General features: G+C 38.3%; 1 protein-coding gene across 8 annotated transcripts in view; it reads right to left on the reverse strand.

Annotated features, from left to right (window-relative positions):
- Window positions 1-13,968, reverse strand: part of LOC134527267 (peroxisome biogenesis factor 2) — a 386,335-nt gene that overhangs the window by 167,875 nt on the left and 204,492 nt on the right. For 5 of the 8 annotated variants that reach the window (XM_063359792.1, XM_063359791.1, XM_063359796.1 and 2 more), the window contains exon 2: window positions 9,625-9,765. The exons of 2 other annotated variants lie outside the window; for them this stretch is intronic. In XM_063359792.1, coding sequence (XP_063215862.1) covers window positions 9,625-9,765 — 141 coding nt within the window. Of the gene's footprint in view, window positions 1-9,624; window positions 9,766-13,170; window positions 13,404-13,968 lie in introns of those variants that run through there. One more of the 8 variants, XM_063359790.1, reaches the window with a different exon arrangement.

The following is a 13,968-nucleotide window of genomic DNA, read 5'->3' on the forward strand; positions in this document are numbered from 1 at the left end:
AAATTATGCCTCACATGGGCGACGACACGACCCTGGGAAAGAGTCTCACATCGGTCCGTGCACGTGGCACGGTGGCGCCCATAAAACCCGAGCACGCATTAAAATTCAGTCAGTAAATATCAGAGACTACGGCCCCTGTATCAAGAGGTGCCGCAACGAGTGCCCCCCGTAACAAGGTTATAAGCTAGATGTAGGCCAAATTTCATTCAAATCCATTCAGTAGTTTTTACGTGAAAGAGTAACAAACATTCATCCATCCATACTTACAAACTTTCGCGTTTATAATATTAGTAGGATAGTGCCAATTTAGAAGAGCATAAACAACATTTGAGTCAGGTTTTTGAGCGTCTCCGCGCTGCTAATTTAACTGTTAATCCCGACAAAATTGATTTGGCCAAAGATCACCTTAAAATTTTAGGATATATGTATAATTTCCAAGGACAAACTTATCATGGATCCTGATAAGGTTTCCCCTATTGTGAATTTTCCTCCCCCCCAGGAATGTGAAAGGAATTAAAAGATTTCTAGGCATGACAGGATACTACGCACGCTTCATTCCAGACTATGCTGTGCTCTGTAGTCCATTAAATAAGTTACGTAAAAAGAATGTTGTCTTTGAGTGGAGCGATGCTCAGCAGAAGGCGTTCGATAGTCTTAAGGCCCTAGTGTCCTCTCCTCCCATGTTAGTTCTTCCTGATTTTCAGCGTAGGTTAGCCCCTCAAGTAGATGCTTCAAGTATAGCTGTAGGTGCCGTCCTTGGGCATTTTGAGAATGATTCATTACGTCCTATCGCCTATGCCAGTAGAACTCTAACTGACGGAGAGAGACGTCTCAGTGTTTACGAGAAGGAAGCGCTAGCCTGTTTGTTTGGTGTCGAGAAATGTGCTTCCTACCTGGATTGTCAGGAATTCGACCTGTACACTGACAATCAGGCGCTCAGTTGGTTATTCAATCATCCTAATCAGCTGGGCAAACTCGGGCATTGGGTATTGAGGCTTTCTCGCTTCACATTTAAATAACATCACATTAAGGGAAGTGACAATGTTGTAGCTGACACGCTATCGCGGATGTTTTCTCCGGACAAATCCAATATTAGTGTTTTGCCTGCAGCTGAGATGGAGCTGATTAGTGCAGCCGTATGTAAAGTTTTCCCCGAGTCATTTCTTAGTATTCGTAAATGCCAACTTGACGATCCCTTATGCATTCAGATCCGTAACGAATTGCGTTCCGACAATGTTACCCCCTACATTGAGGAACAGGGTGTTGTTTATTATACCGGGAAGTTCGGCAGGCAAAAGAAAGCGGTTGTTCCCGCCTCACTTCGCCCGATGGTTCTGAAATATTTTCATGACTCCTTGCTAGGCGCACACTTGGGCGTTGACAAAACATTTCGCCGCATTAGCGCGCATTTGGCCTGGCCTGAATTGCGTTCTGACGTCCGGGACCACGTGCGGTCATGTCTTGATTGTCAAATCACAAAACCCCCGCAATGTGCCAAAGTCGGCTTGTATTGCGCGGATGCGCCTGTCGCACCTTGGCATGTTCTTCATATTGGTATTTTTGGCCCACTCACATGATCTAAGAAAGGTAATAATTGTATTTTGGTTATTCTGGACTTTTTTTCTAAATTTGTGTTGCTCATCCCCTTAAAAAACATGGACGCTGTTAGTATTGTGAGAGCCTAAAGAGAGCAAGTGAGGAAATTTTTTGGTGCCCCTGCAATGATCACTTGCGATAATGCTCATTATTTTCGTTATATTCAGTTTAAAGATATGTGTTTTGATTGGGCTATTAAACCTATTTATAGTAGTCTGTACTGCCCCCAGGGAAATCAGTCAGAATGTGTTAATAAGGTTATTAAACCAGCCCTTACTGCCTTTAATAGGGATGATCAGTCACAGTGGGACAGTGATTTGGACTTTATTAATGTAGGTCTCAATTCAGCGGTGCATTCTGCCACTGAATTCCCTCCGTCAATCCCCTTCTTAGGTAGGGAGTTGACCCACCCTATCCTTAACATATGGGGACTGCCGCCTCTGGAACCCACATATGATGACGATTCACTGGAGGCCGTTTTGAACAGTGTAGAGTGTAATCTTAAAAAGGCACGCGAGGCCATAGCCTTCTCTTTTAATGCCTCGCGGAGACCTCATGGTTTTGCTGTTAAAGATTTTGTTTTGTTAATAAATTATATGTTGCCTAGTTTGGCTGATAAGATTAATTCAAAGCTTATCCCTCCCTTTATTGGGCCATTTGTTATTAACACATTTTTAGGGGACAACACAGTCCTATTACATGGTGTTTCCGGTTCTAAGAAATTCAAAAAGGCCCATGTTGTGCAGCTAAAGAAATTTCATCAGTAGTTTTACATAGGTTGCAGTTGTTCTGGTTTTCATGTGTGTGTGTTTGTTTTTCAGTCAGCAGAGTGTTTGCTTCCCCCCTCCCCCTCCCGTCGCAGACGTCACGCCCAGAAAAGGACTTCGCGCCGCTGTGGACCCGAAGCTCCTCTGCCTGCCCGTTGTGCCTTGACCTCTGTGGCTCGCCCTCCGCTGCGTCTACGAGGCCTCCCGCCTCTCTTGCTGTCCGATTCCACCGCAGCGCCGTTGTGATGACGTCATTCGAACCGTCTTCTAGCACGCTGACGTGCGGCCCTCCTCTGCATGTTGGCTCTAAGGGCAGGGGCCAGCCCTGAGGAGCCTTCTTGCACCTGCTGTGATACCCTGGTTGCTGTGGCAGGCGGATCGAGCAGCCTGCTACTCCGTAGTAGTGGTGCTCCGGTGTCGGCGGTGGCTGCCGCCATCCCGCGCGTGACGAGTCATGATACTTGTCGCAGCGCACGCGGCTCTGCCTTGCCGTCTTTGCCCCTGAGAGCGTGCCTCCTGCTCGGCAGGGGTGCGCGGTGAATTGCCGAGCCAGTCTGGCGCGGGCGTGTGCAGCTGCGGGGACGCCTGCTGTTGCTGCGCCAGTGCCGAGTTTGCTGTTGGCTGGACATCTTTCTGCGCTACATAGAAGATTGTGGCGTATTGTTGAACTGTCTTGGGACGTCCCGCTACTCAAAATTACTCTTCAGCGCTGAATAAAATGGAATTTTGTTAATGCAAAAAACATTTATTCTACATGTATTTGTATATTTTATCTATCTATGCACGTAGTTTTTTTTCTGGAATTTGTAATTAGCCTTTGTATTCAAGAATCATATGTACTGCAAGAATATTTTGAACTTGTAAATATTATTGTTAGAAAAAACTTGTAGGTGTTGACATTTCGTTTTGGACACTTCTAGTCGTGCATCTCCAGCGGATACGGTTCAACAAGGGCAGAGGAGTTGAAGCAGTCGGGTCCGCTGCTTTTGAACTTCGCGCTCCGCGGTGGGCGTTGGCGCTTCCTTCCTCCCTTTCCCCTCCTCACTAATTAGTACATTGTCGGTCTTGGCCTCCCCTCCTGGGGTTTGGTGCATGCGCACTGCATCATGCAGATCATTTATAAGGCTTGGTTAGCCATTTTTCAACCTTATTCTCATAGGTAGTCTGGGTAGAGCTCATCTGAGAGCTAGAACCTAATAGGTATCATGTAGTCAAATTTCTGTAATTTAGTAGTGAGAGCTTCTTCGGGGAGACGGAAATGTAAGTAGGGCGATGACCCTTATCGTAATGTAGATTGCGACATAATGATAAATGCTCCTGTTTTCTAAATTCTCTTTCGGTGTCACCTATTGAAAATTCCTTTGAGTTAAATTATGTTTTACCCTTTTTGTTGGTGGGCTTGCTTAACCTCATATACCGTATTTACCCATGTACCACCCGCACATTTTTTCTGAAAAACAACATTCAAAAGTCGGGGTGCGGGTCATACACGAAATTTGAGGTTTTGGACAGCAATGAAGACTGAAAAAATTGGATTTATAGTACATTACCGAATGCTGGACGCATTTATTACAATGAAAATACAGCGAAACCCCTTATTTACGTTACCGTTATTTACTTTTTCCCGATATTTGCACCATTTTATTTCGGTCCCGTTTTAACCTCATATGATGCAATGCAATAAATTGCCGTTGTTTACAACGCGCGTATAAACTGCTTCCCGCAATTTACGCGGTTTATTCTGAGGTTAACGCTTTCTAATTTAAATAATCCTAATACGACGTATTCTGATGTGTTTTCAAGACGTTTTTAAAAGTATTAAACTTTATCCGTAACGTGTCGGGAGTCGCTGCAATCCACCTATAAAACGTAAACAGCGCCAGTTGGCATCATTCGGTATAGAGCGCGCGCACGTAGTCGAAGATCGATAGCGATAGCTCGCAAACTTCTTGCTACGCTCGCGCTCTGTTTACAACCTAGTTAACTATAACTGGCAACCCGCGCCATTTTATGCGTATCAATACAACTCACGTTTTTGCTACGGGTTTTTTTTACGTTGAATAAAATGGTTTTATGGCATCACTCATTATTTTTAATTATTTGGCACTACAAGCTTTATTTTTATTTGCAGGATGTTGCAACGGACTGAACAGTTGACGATTGTGGTTATTGCATACAAACATTTTAAAATTTATTTCACCAAATTTACGTCTGTTGTTTAGCAAAATTGATCTACTATTTTGACAATGAATATTACTGGGTTTTTTTCCTTAATATTTCCAGGGTTCTTACAGGAACTTACAATTAACTTTCAAGGACTTTCCAAGGACTTTTCAAGGACTGTACAATAATTTTTCAAGGACCACAGTAAAAATAAATTATATTAGCTACATCAAATTTTTACTTAAGTAAGTCAAATTAAGTTTAGTTTCGCAACATTTCTATTTCTGCTTTTGTATTTTTAGTATGTTAAGTATGTTTTTCTACTAAATTTAATCCCTACCTAAAAACCTACGTAACATTCACACAATACCTTAGTGATTTTTATATTCTTCTAACTTCTCACATAACTGTCTGTTTACTTCAGCAAGGGATGCAGATTTTTCTTTGGCTGTTCTTCGAAGGCTGTTGGACTTTGACACCATGGTTAAACTACCGGTTGCTTCCGCCTGTTCAGAGAACCTATCAGCTGATTTTGTGAGTTCACAAATATCTGCTTCGATTCTTTGTTTCTTGGTCTTGAGTTCATCTATTTCATCTGTGATATTTTTTCGTTTTAACTTCTGCTGTTCTGTTTCTTTCTTGCGCCTTTTCTCTTCCAAAAAGCTTTGCCATTTTTGGCGTGCGCTTGCTGCTGAAGCTATCAGATCATTTGTAATGTTTACATTTGAGACACCACCAACAGATGTAACATGCTGACAAATGATTCTCTGCGAAATTACTGTACGGTCATGCATGTTTTCTACTTCAATTTGCCTGTTAACTGAGAAACCTCTCTCAACAGAGGCTTGTCCATGTGACAAAATCAGCAGCATTTTCATCACACACCATAATCCTACGTAGTTGGAACTAGAGTTTGCACTACCAAATAACAATGAATCCAAACGGTCAGCTTCAGGTTTGAAATTTCGAAACTGTGATGACGAACCAAACTCCAGAATAAAATCTTTGTAAGCTGAAAGTAATGCATCGCAGTCTGTTTCTTCAACTCGCCCTGCATCTACCAAAATTTTCAATAGTAATGAAAACCGGGTAGTGCAAATTTTTTGGTCATTCATTTCTCTAGGGTCCAAACAACTGAGGTTCCTAACAACAGAATATTGTAAAGGACACTTGTTCAACAACTTTTTCACAATTTCCAAGAGAAAATCACGACATTCCATTCGTAACTGTATAATGTCACGATCCTTGCTTACATTCTTGTTAACCAAATCTTTTACTCTATTTTCTGCAGCAAATCCTAAATAGACTTTGGTTGCTGGCAAATGGTTTTCTTTCTTTGCAACTTCAACTCTGACAAGTTTGCCACAAGAATTTGCATTCTTCATAATATCATCTTTGATAAACCTTTCCATTAGGCTTCGCAGCAATTTCAACATATCTTTCCCTAAAAATGGCAGAACTGGCTTATCAGTTTGATATGCTATCAAAAATGGTTCCACTTCTTTGGCAATTGACTGAAATACTAGCAGTTTTACAGGCGTGAGTGGGTCAGCTGCCGCTTCTTTGATGGCCATGAAAGATTTGGTGTTGGGGTTGGGAACATTTTTGTCTGTTACAGACTTTACATACTTGAGCATATGAGGCCACATTTCAATAGCACGAGCTGCAACTATCGAATTCTCTATCCACCTAACAGCACAAAATTTTAAAGGAAAAAGAGTACTACTGGTCACATTCACATAATCTTCCCTCCTAGCTGGAGAGTCCTTAAAAAGATAATACATACTTGACAAAATTCTCTCCACATCCCAGGTAGATGAAACTGATCCATACTTAAATGCACCATGAAGTATGTGTAACCCACAACTGCCAGTTTGTATCACTGTTTTATTTGTGTCTTTCTTCAGTTGATCACAAACCATGTCGTAAAATTTCCAATTGACATTTGGACCATCCATGGAGAGCTGCAGTAAAGGCATGGTGGGAAGAAAAATTTCAGAACTGAGTTTTTCATACGAACTAAACATGTCTTCTGCAGTTGCATGTCCCAAGAAACTAGAGTGCATATAGCATGAGACGACTTTGTCGGTATCCCAATATCTAATATGGTAATCCAATTGCTTCTGATGAAGTTTTCGGTTAACACTCTCGTCAAAAAGCAGAACATACGAATCTTCCTTTCGAATTTTTTCCATGAGTAAGGACCTAAAATAAGGTGCTATCCCAAAACAACACATATAGGCACACTTTGTTTCTCCCAACGAAAAGCCTTTGGCAACACTGCTATCAGGAAACATTTGTCTGAACAAGGGCCCAATATCCTCACAGGACTTGTATGAAAAATGGTTACTGCATACTTTAAGGGCCCACAGAATTTCTGCTTTTAAAGTGTCCTGGCCAGTAATAAAAGAACTAATCAGGCCTACCTGCTGATCTTGAGAATTCTGGATATCTGGTTTCACGACTGCTAAACTTGTAGATTGGCCATCTTGTGAAGGCTGTTTACCACCGAGATATACTTGTATTCCAAGTTTTGGCTTCTCACTTGCCAGAGCGACATGTTTCTTCCCACCCATATGACTCGTTAACGCCGATACACCCATGTTACTAATATCGAAAACACTACTACATAAAACACATTTGGCTTTATTTCTGTCAGTCGTTTTTTGTAGCCATTTACTGAATTTTGGGTTACGTAACCACAAATCGTTAAAAGTACAGTTTCCAGGCATTTTGAGAAAAAATGTTAACAGTATCTCTCAAGTTGCATAGGTACATAAAAACACCAAAAGCACTATCAAACACGTTGAAGGAAAATAATAAGAGAAAGTGTGAAAAAATGTAGTTTTTACATACGACAGCCGCAAAAATTAAATCAAAATGCAAAAAAATAGGCTATTTGATGCAAATATCAAAGCCGGCAAAAAAATCTTTTCGCAACTCGTAGGAAGTATAAACTAAAAACGAAGTCGGAACTGATATTAAAACATTTCTAGAAATAACACTTTTCCCTTTCCAATCACTCCGACAATGCCATACAATTACAGAAGCATGTAAATCCGGAAAAAGTACAAAGCAAAACCACCATCTTGCATCTAACTTCTTTTGTTTGTACCACATTTACCATACTATACCATATTTATCCTGCATATTTTAAAAATCGATACCACAACTACCACGCGATACCACATTTACTCTTGTGTACCAAACTATATCCAATAACACAGTTACGCAAAGCATTATTACGCACCATAACCGATAAATGTCGTTGCCAATAGAACACGAGAAATTCCCAAATCCATTTTTTTTTTTACGAAAATTCACTCGGTTATCGTCTGTTCACATCAAGCAAATTATATTCTAGAAATAAGAAACAAATTATGGTTTTGTATTCCTAAGCTAGGATTTTAACGATGGGAAACTAACTGGAATATTATGTTACCTGAAAATTCAAGGACTTTCCAAGGACTGGATTGAATTCAAGGACTTTTCAAGACCTTTTAAGGACATGGTAAAAGTTCCAGGACATTCCAGGACCGTACGAACCCTGATTTCATGCATTTGTGTTAGTAAAATTCTGTGCTGCAGTTATAAAGAGTTTTCGTTGTTGTTACAATGACAGACTCTTTTTCCCTATTTATGCAGGCACATGTAAATAGACATTACAGTGAAAAAAAATTTTTTCCATAGAGTATGTTGAAAATTTGGGGTGCGGGTCATACATGGGGGCGGGTGGTACATGGGTAAATACGGTATTTGTTAGTTCTGGGTCTCCCCAAGATGTTAAAAAATGCAGTAACTTTGTAATTTTGATAGTTATGTATAACACGTATATTCTAATTCACGTGTTTTATTTAACGCATCGGTGAATGAGGTCTTAGTCTTGCATTGTGTCTTATGTAACGCGTCCCTACTTTGGTCAATATAACTCATAATACTTCTAGTTCTTATAATGGTATTGTAACGCTTGCTAGCATTTGTTGTCTTGTGTTCTTGTTTATCGGGAATAATTTCCCATTGCAGATTAACTATTTGAATGTGTTCATAAATTACTGAATCGCTGTGGCGATAGTTTGTTATAAATGCTCTGTTATTTATATTGTGTAAGCTTGGTGCGTTTGAAACTTAATAACGTGAAACATTACTACGTTGTTAATCATGTTATCAGCATTATATATAATAATGATATTAATTAGAAAGTTGAGGTATACGTAAAGTATTATTTTTTGATAATTATTAAAAATAAATGGAATTGACAACCTGTTAAACTGGTTTCTCTCTGGCTTTTTTGTGGAACACATGTAGCACCCAGTTATTCCAAATATTAGAATTTGGCCCTCCCTCTCGGTTAGGATGATGTATGTATTCCTGGTAATTGAAGGCACTATCAGCTTGAATACCTTGTGCCTTTTTTTATAGGAAAGGCCTTCAAGGTGTAACTTACAATGATCTTGAAAGCTGAAATCACATGCCCACTATATAAGTGAGGAAAGTATACTCTCACACTGGCCACTCACTCAAAGCTAGTGCATCAGTAAGAAGAACCAAACTGGGAGGTACTTGGTTCAAGTATGTGGATGACTCCTGACTCATGGCACCCAGGACAAAATGCTTTTCAAAATGTCTGCCTTTTCTGAAATGCCTGCCAAGTGTTAGGTCAAACTCAGCCCAGATCATTCTGTCAGTTCAACAAGGCCTTCCCACTAAATATCTACAAATGCTTTATTTTTGGCTCCACATAAATTGCTAGTTACATTAAGATGTTATTGTCAAGGTTTCAATCAAGTTACATCCTAACTGATCTGGGGATTTCTTGGGGTCAACAATGTGCAAGCATTTGAAGAGTAAATACTATGATGCTAACAGCTATTTTAAGCTGAATAATTTAAAGAAACTGTTTGACTTACAAATGCAAAACTTACTTTTCTCATAAATTTCTTGCTAAATAATAAAATATGTACAGGTATGTATGCAATTACAACCTTCAGAATTAAAATTTTATAGGATAGTTTTAGCTTATCCATTGAATTAAAAACTGTCTACCTACCACATCCATTTAACGAACACTTTTGGAAATAATATAAATGCTTTTTCTTACCTTCCAAATTAAAAAACTAATCAGCAAGTTAATTTCTGGCTGGTATCGATCAATAGTACCAGCCCCGACCAAATTAGTTATTTTTGATACTTGTAACTTAAAAACTTCCAGTAAATGTTTGTCCAGTTCAACAGTATCAACCTGTAAAAAAAAATAAGTTTTTGATCAGTTTGGTCTGTTTATTACAATAGCCATGACTTCACTTCAGCAGAGACGTATACAGACACAGCTCAGACTTGAGAAGCTGGAGTTGTTTTATTACACAGGCAGTAGTGACACACATTCAGACTGAAACAGTCTGTGAAGACTCTTATCAAACCTTGTTCAAATAAACATGTACTGCATAATCTGTTATCCTTCAATCTTAAATCTTGGCACTTGCAGTAACAATATTTTCAGTCATATAGGTATAAAACAAACACAGGAATTGTAAGGCACATCATGCTTTCTTTGTATTGAGGTATGTATATTGATATCACAGACATTCAATTAGAAATACCGTATTTACCTGTATATAATGCTATGATATAGACGAAATCTGTGGAAACAAAAAGTGGGGGTTGCATTATAATTGCAAACTTGTATCTTGCCATTGAGAAAGTTTAGTTGAGAAACTACAGGCTCTGCCTCTTAAATGTATCACTTATGATACTTTATAGATCATTGCTAATTACCGCCCCCTGAACCTCCACTAAATTGAAAAACTACATGCTCTGCTTACAAACTGCATCACTTGTGCCACTTTAACACGGGGCTTCATGAACCTCTGCACAGGCATGAGAGATGAGAGATGCAGGATGAAGAGGGGAAAATGGAGTTGGGTTCTTTCTGCTTTTCTTCACTCTGGCTGCTGGGAAGGCACACAATCCCCTCCCTCCTTCACAATTCTAGACAACCTCCATATATCACCACATTCTTTGCTTTCTCTGTTGCTTTTGAACTACAGTCATTTAACTTTTATTTTCTAACTGCAGATTTCAAAAGAGACTTGTAAATCACTGTACTGACGAAAGTGGCACCAGGGACCTGTTTCACAATATTTACAAGACTTGTAAATGGTAAAGTTTTACTAACAACTTGTGAATATCTGTTCCACAGAAACTTTACAAGACTTAATGGTTTCCAAGTGAATATTACAAGTTTACAAGTAAGTTTTGAAGGATTGACAAGTAGTTTTGTTTCACAATGAAAATTAATGTTTACAACCTACAAGTGTCTGCTTGTAAAGTTAATCAAATTTCTACCAAGCTCTGTCTCTTGGTAAACTTGTAAAATTACCACTTTCGTGTTCTTCTGCAATAGTAAAGTCATGTTTAGCAGCAGTTCTAGTGAATCTGAAGAAGAAAATGTGAATCTTCGACGAAGAAACATATTCAGGCGAAGAGTAAACAATGATTTCATCTCAATAAATGAATTTAATGAACGATTCCATGTAAGTAGTGAAACCATGGAATTTCTTCTGCAAAGAATAGGCCAGCATTTGCAACATGAGACAAAGAAAAGTGGCACTCTTACACCTAAACAACAGTTGTGTACAGCTTTACACTGGATGGGAAGTGGTTGTCAATATCATGCTGTAAGTGACATGCATGGAGTTTCCAAAGCATCTTTTGTCGCAGTATACACTCTGTTGTTAATGCTGTAAATGAAGTCTTATTTCAAGAAACAGTAAAGTGGCCAGAAAACATTATAGGTACTACAGAAATTCTACGAAGTTGCTGGATTTCCTCATGTGTGTGGTGTCGTGGATGGATCGCTGATAAATATTGATTCACTTCATGGAAATAAACACCACTTTGTAGACAGAGAAGAGAATGTATGTTTGTTTGCGGGCCTGACTTAATATTCTACTAAGTGAGTGCACGGTGGCCAGGCAGTGTGCACGATACTCGTGTCCTCAGGAACAGTGCGCTGTGTAAACGCATGGATGATGGCTGGAGACCATTCCCTAACTCCATAATCCTAGGTGACAGCGCATATCCACTAAAAGAATGGCTAATTCCCCCTATTCGTAGATATCCAGATAATGATGCTGAGATACAATTTAATCGCAGACACAAAAGTACACGAAGGTTAACTGAAAATGCATTAGGAATTTTGAAGGAGAAGTTTCGTTGCTTAAATTACTTGCGTACCAAGCCAGTATTTGCTGAAAATGTTGTGAAGTGCTGCACAATATTATGTAACCTTTCACGTAGTGAACAAGATCTCCAGCATGATCTCTATGATAATGACAATTATTATGAAGCAGTATAATTACAAAACAATGGAGAGGAACAAGAACATGAAGCTGAAAATGGTGCTCAAGATCATTTAAATGAATTGATTAATCATTTTGCCTGAAAGAATGAACAATATTTATTTACAAGAGAGACTCATATAAAACATAGACTGATTGAAAAATTGATTTGTTTAGTTTCTGGAATTTTTCTAATGATTCTGTTATAAGTCATTGCGATAATACAAGTAGGTTACATTTTTAATAGTGTGAGCAGCTGTGGTTAGGTTAGGTTAGCTATACTTAAAATACTGTAAAATACAGTGAACTCTCTATTATCCGCGCATGCTACGAAAAAATACAGCAAATATGTAAATCTGTATTTGATTACAAGTGAGCAAATTTTAACTCTACTGACGAGTGTATTGTGTGCAGTATACAGTTAAACGCCACAGGCCTTCTCAGAACTCACACAGTAGGCTGGCATGCGTAATTATTCAGTAAAATACAAAAATTTTAGCATCATTAAATTTTTTTTACTGTTAATTGTAATGTTTACTGTACATACATTTTTAGATTTTCAAGTTGAATTTAGTGTTTCCTTTTTTGTTTACCATTTTTGGCTCTTTGCGGATTATCCGCGATTTTCACTATCCGCGGTGGCCCTGCCACTTAATTTTGCGAATAATCGGGAGTGTACTATAGTGTCAACAGTTGACTTAAGTATTTCCTATACTAAATGTAGCTAACCTTACCATAAATCCATACTGTTTTACAGCATTTTAAATGTAGCTTACATTAATTAACAAACCTTCAAAATGGTTGCACAGTATTTAAAATTTAGCTACCCTAACCAAACCAATAATGTAAATATTTACTGTATTGTTAATATAGCTCATCTAACTTAAACAAATGTTCTGGACTGACATTTTTATATAACAATAAAAGGCATTGTTCACACAACCATGTACAGTATTTTCACACAGTCCCATTGTCTGTTGTTTCTTGAATCACCAATAGTTGAAATAAGTCCTCACCAACTACAAATGCAGACTGTGTCAATTCATTTTTTTATTTAATAATTTCCAGTCTTGTGTTTTCATTTATTAATTTTAAGTGTTCTATTTGTAACTTCAGTTTCTCTGTCTTAAGTTCTTGTATATCACTTGCATCATCTTTTCTTGGCAGCTGTTTACCTGCGGAACGTACTAACGAATTGTAGATTACGGCGTGTAAATTTTACTAAAAACTTTTATTGGTTTGTGCTGTATTAAGAATCATAACATGTGGATTATATTCATTAACTAGTCAAAAGCATAACAGTTTACCTCGTTTGACATCCCTCTCCAAATCATCACATGTTCTTTGGCATGATCCAGGTGTTTGCACTGATAAGCTGCATCCTACTTCAACAGTTTCTTCTGTGTCAAATGTTTATGACACCTCTAAGCCACTGATTATGGGTGATTCCTTTCCAATAATATCCAGAACTAAATGATCAACTTCATTTTTCTTGAATTTATTTCCTCCTCCAGTGCCAGTGGTTTTTGAATTGTCTACTTTGTCCTGAAAACCAGTTTAATAATGTGAATTATATTTTCAATAAAACTGGAACTTGAGCTATCAGTAATTTGCTTATCAGTAATTGTTCAAGCTAAACTCATTGATATTTAAAATTTTTATAGGTACCTAGTTAACAAGATTCTAAACTGTTTTGTTAAAGCAACTTTTTTCCAATCCATAAAGTCTTTTTCATAAACTCATAATCAAAATGTTTGGGGTCGCATTATATTCATTCCCTCATTATTTTTGTGTAAATACGGTAAATAAGTGAGTTTAACAAACTGTGCATATTTATTTTTCTACTTTTCACTGAAGATGTAAGCTCTAAATCATAAGTTTAAACATCACTGTTTTAAAACATAAAAGTATCCTTCTTCTTTCTTTGCACATGTGATATCATTGTATAAAAAATAGAATTTGATTTATTACTGCAATAAAATTTGAGTCATGCCAGGGTGTTGAGATAAAACCAGCACCTCCTGCCAAATGAGTAGGATGCTCACATCCACCAAAGACTGAGAGAAGGTGAAAGGAGTAGGAATGGAAGGTGAGACGAAGAGATG

Source organism: Bacillus rossius, chromosome 1 (genome assembly GCF_032445375.1).
Source record: "Bacillus rossius redtenbacheri isolate Brsri chromosome 1, Brsri_v3, whole genome shotgun sequence".
Taxonomy (NCBI): Eukaryota; Metazoa; Arthropoda; class Insecta; order Phasmatodea; family Bacillidae; genus Bacillus; species Bacillus rossius.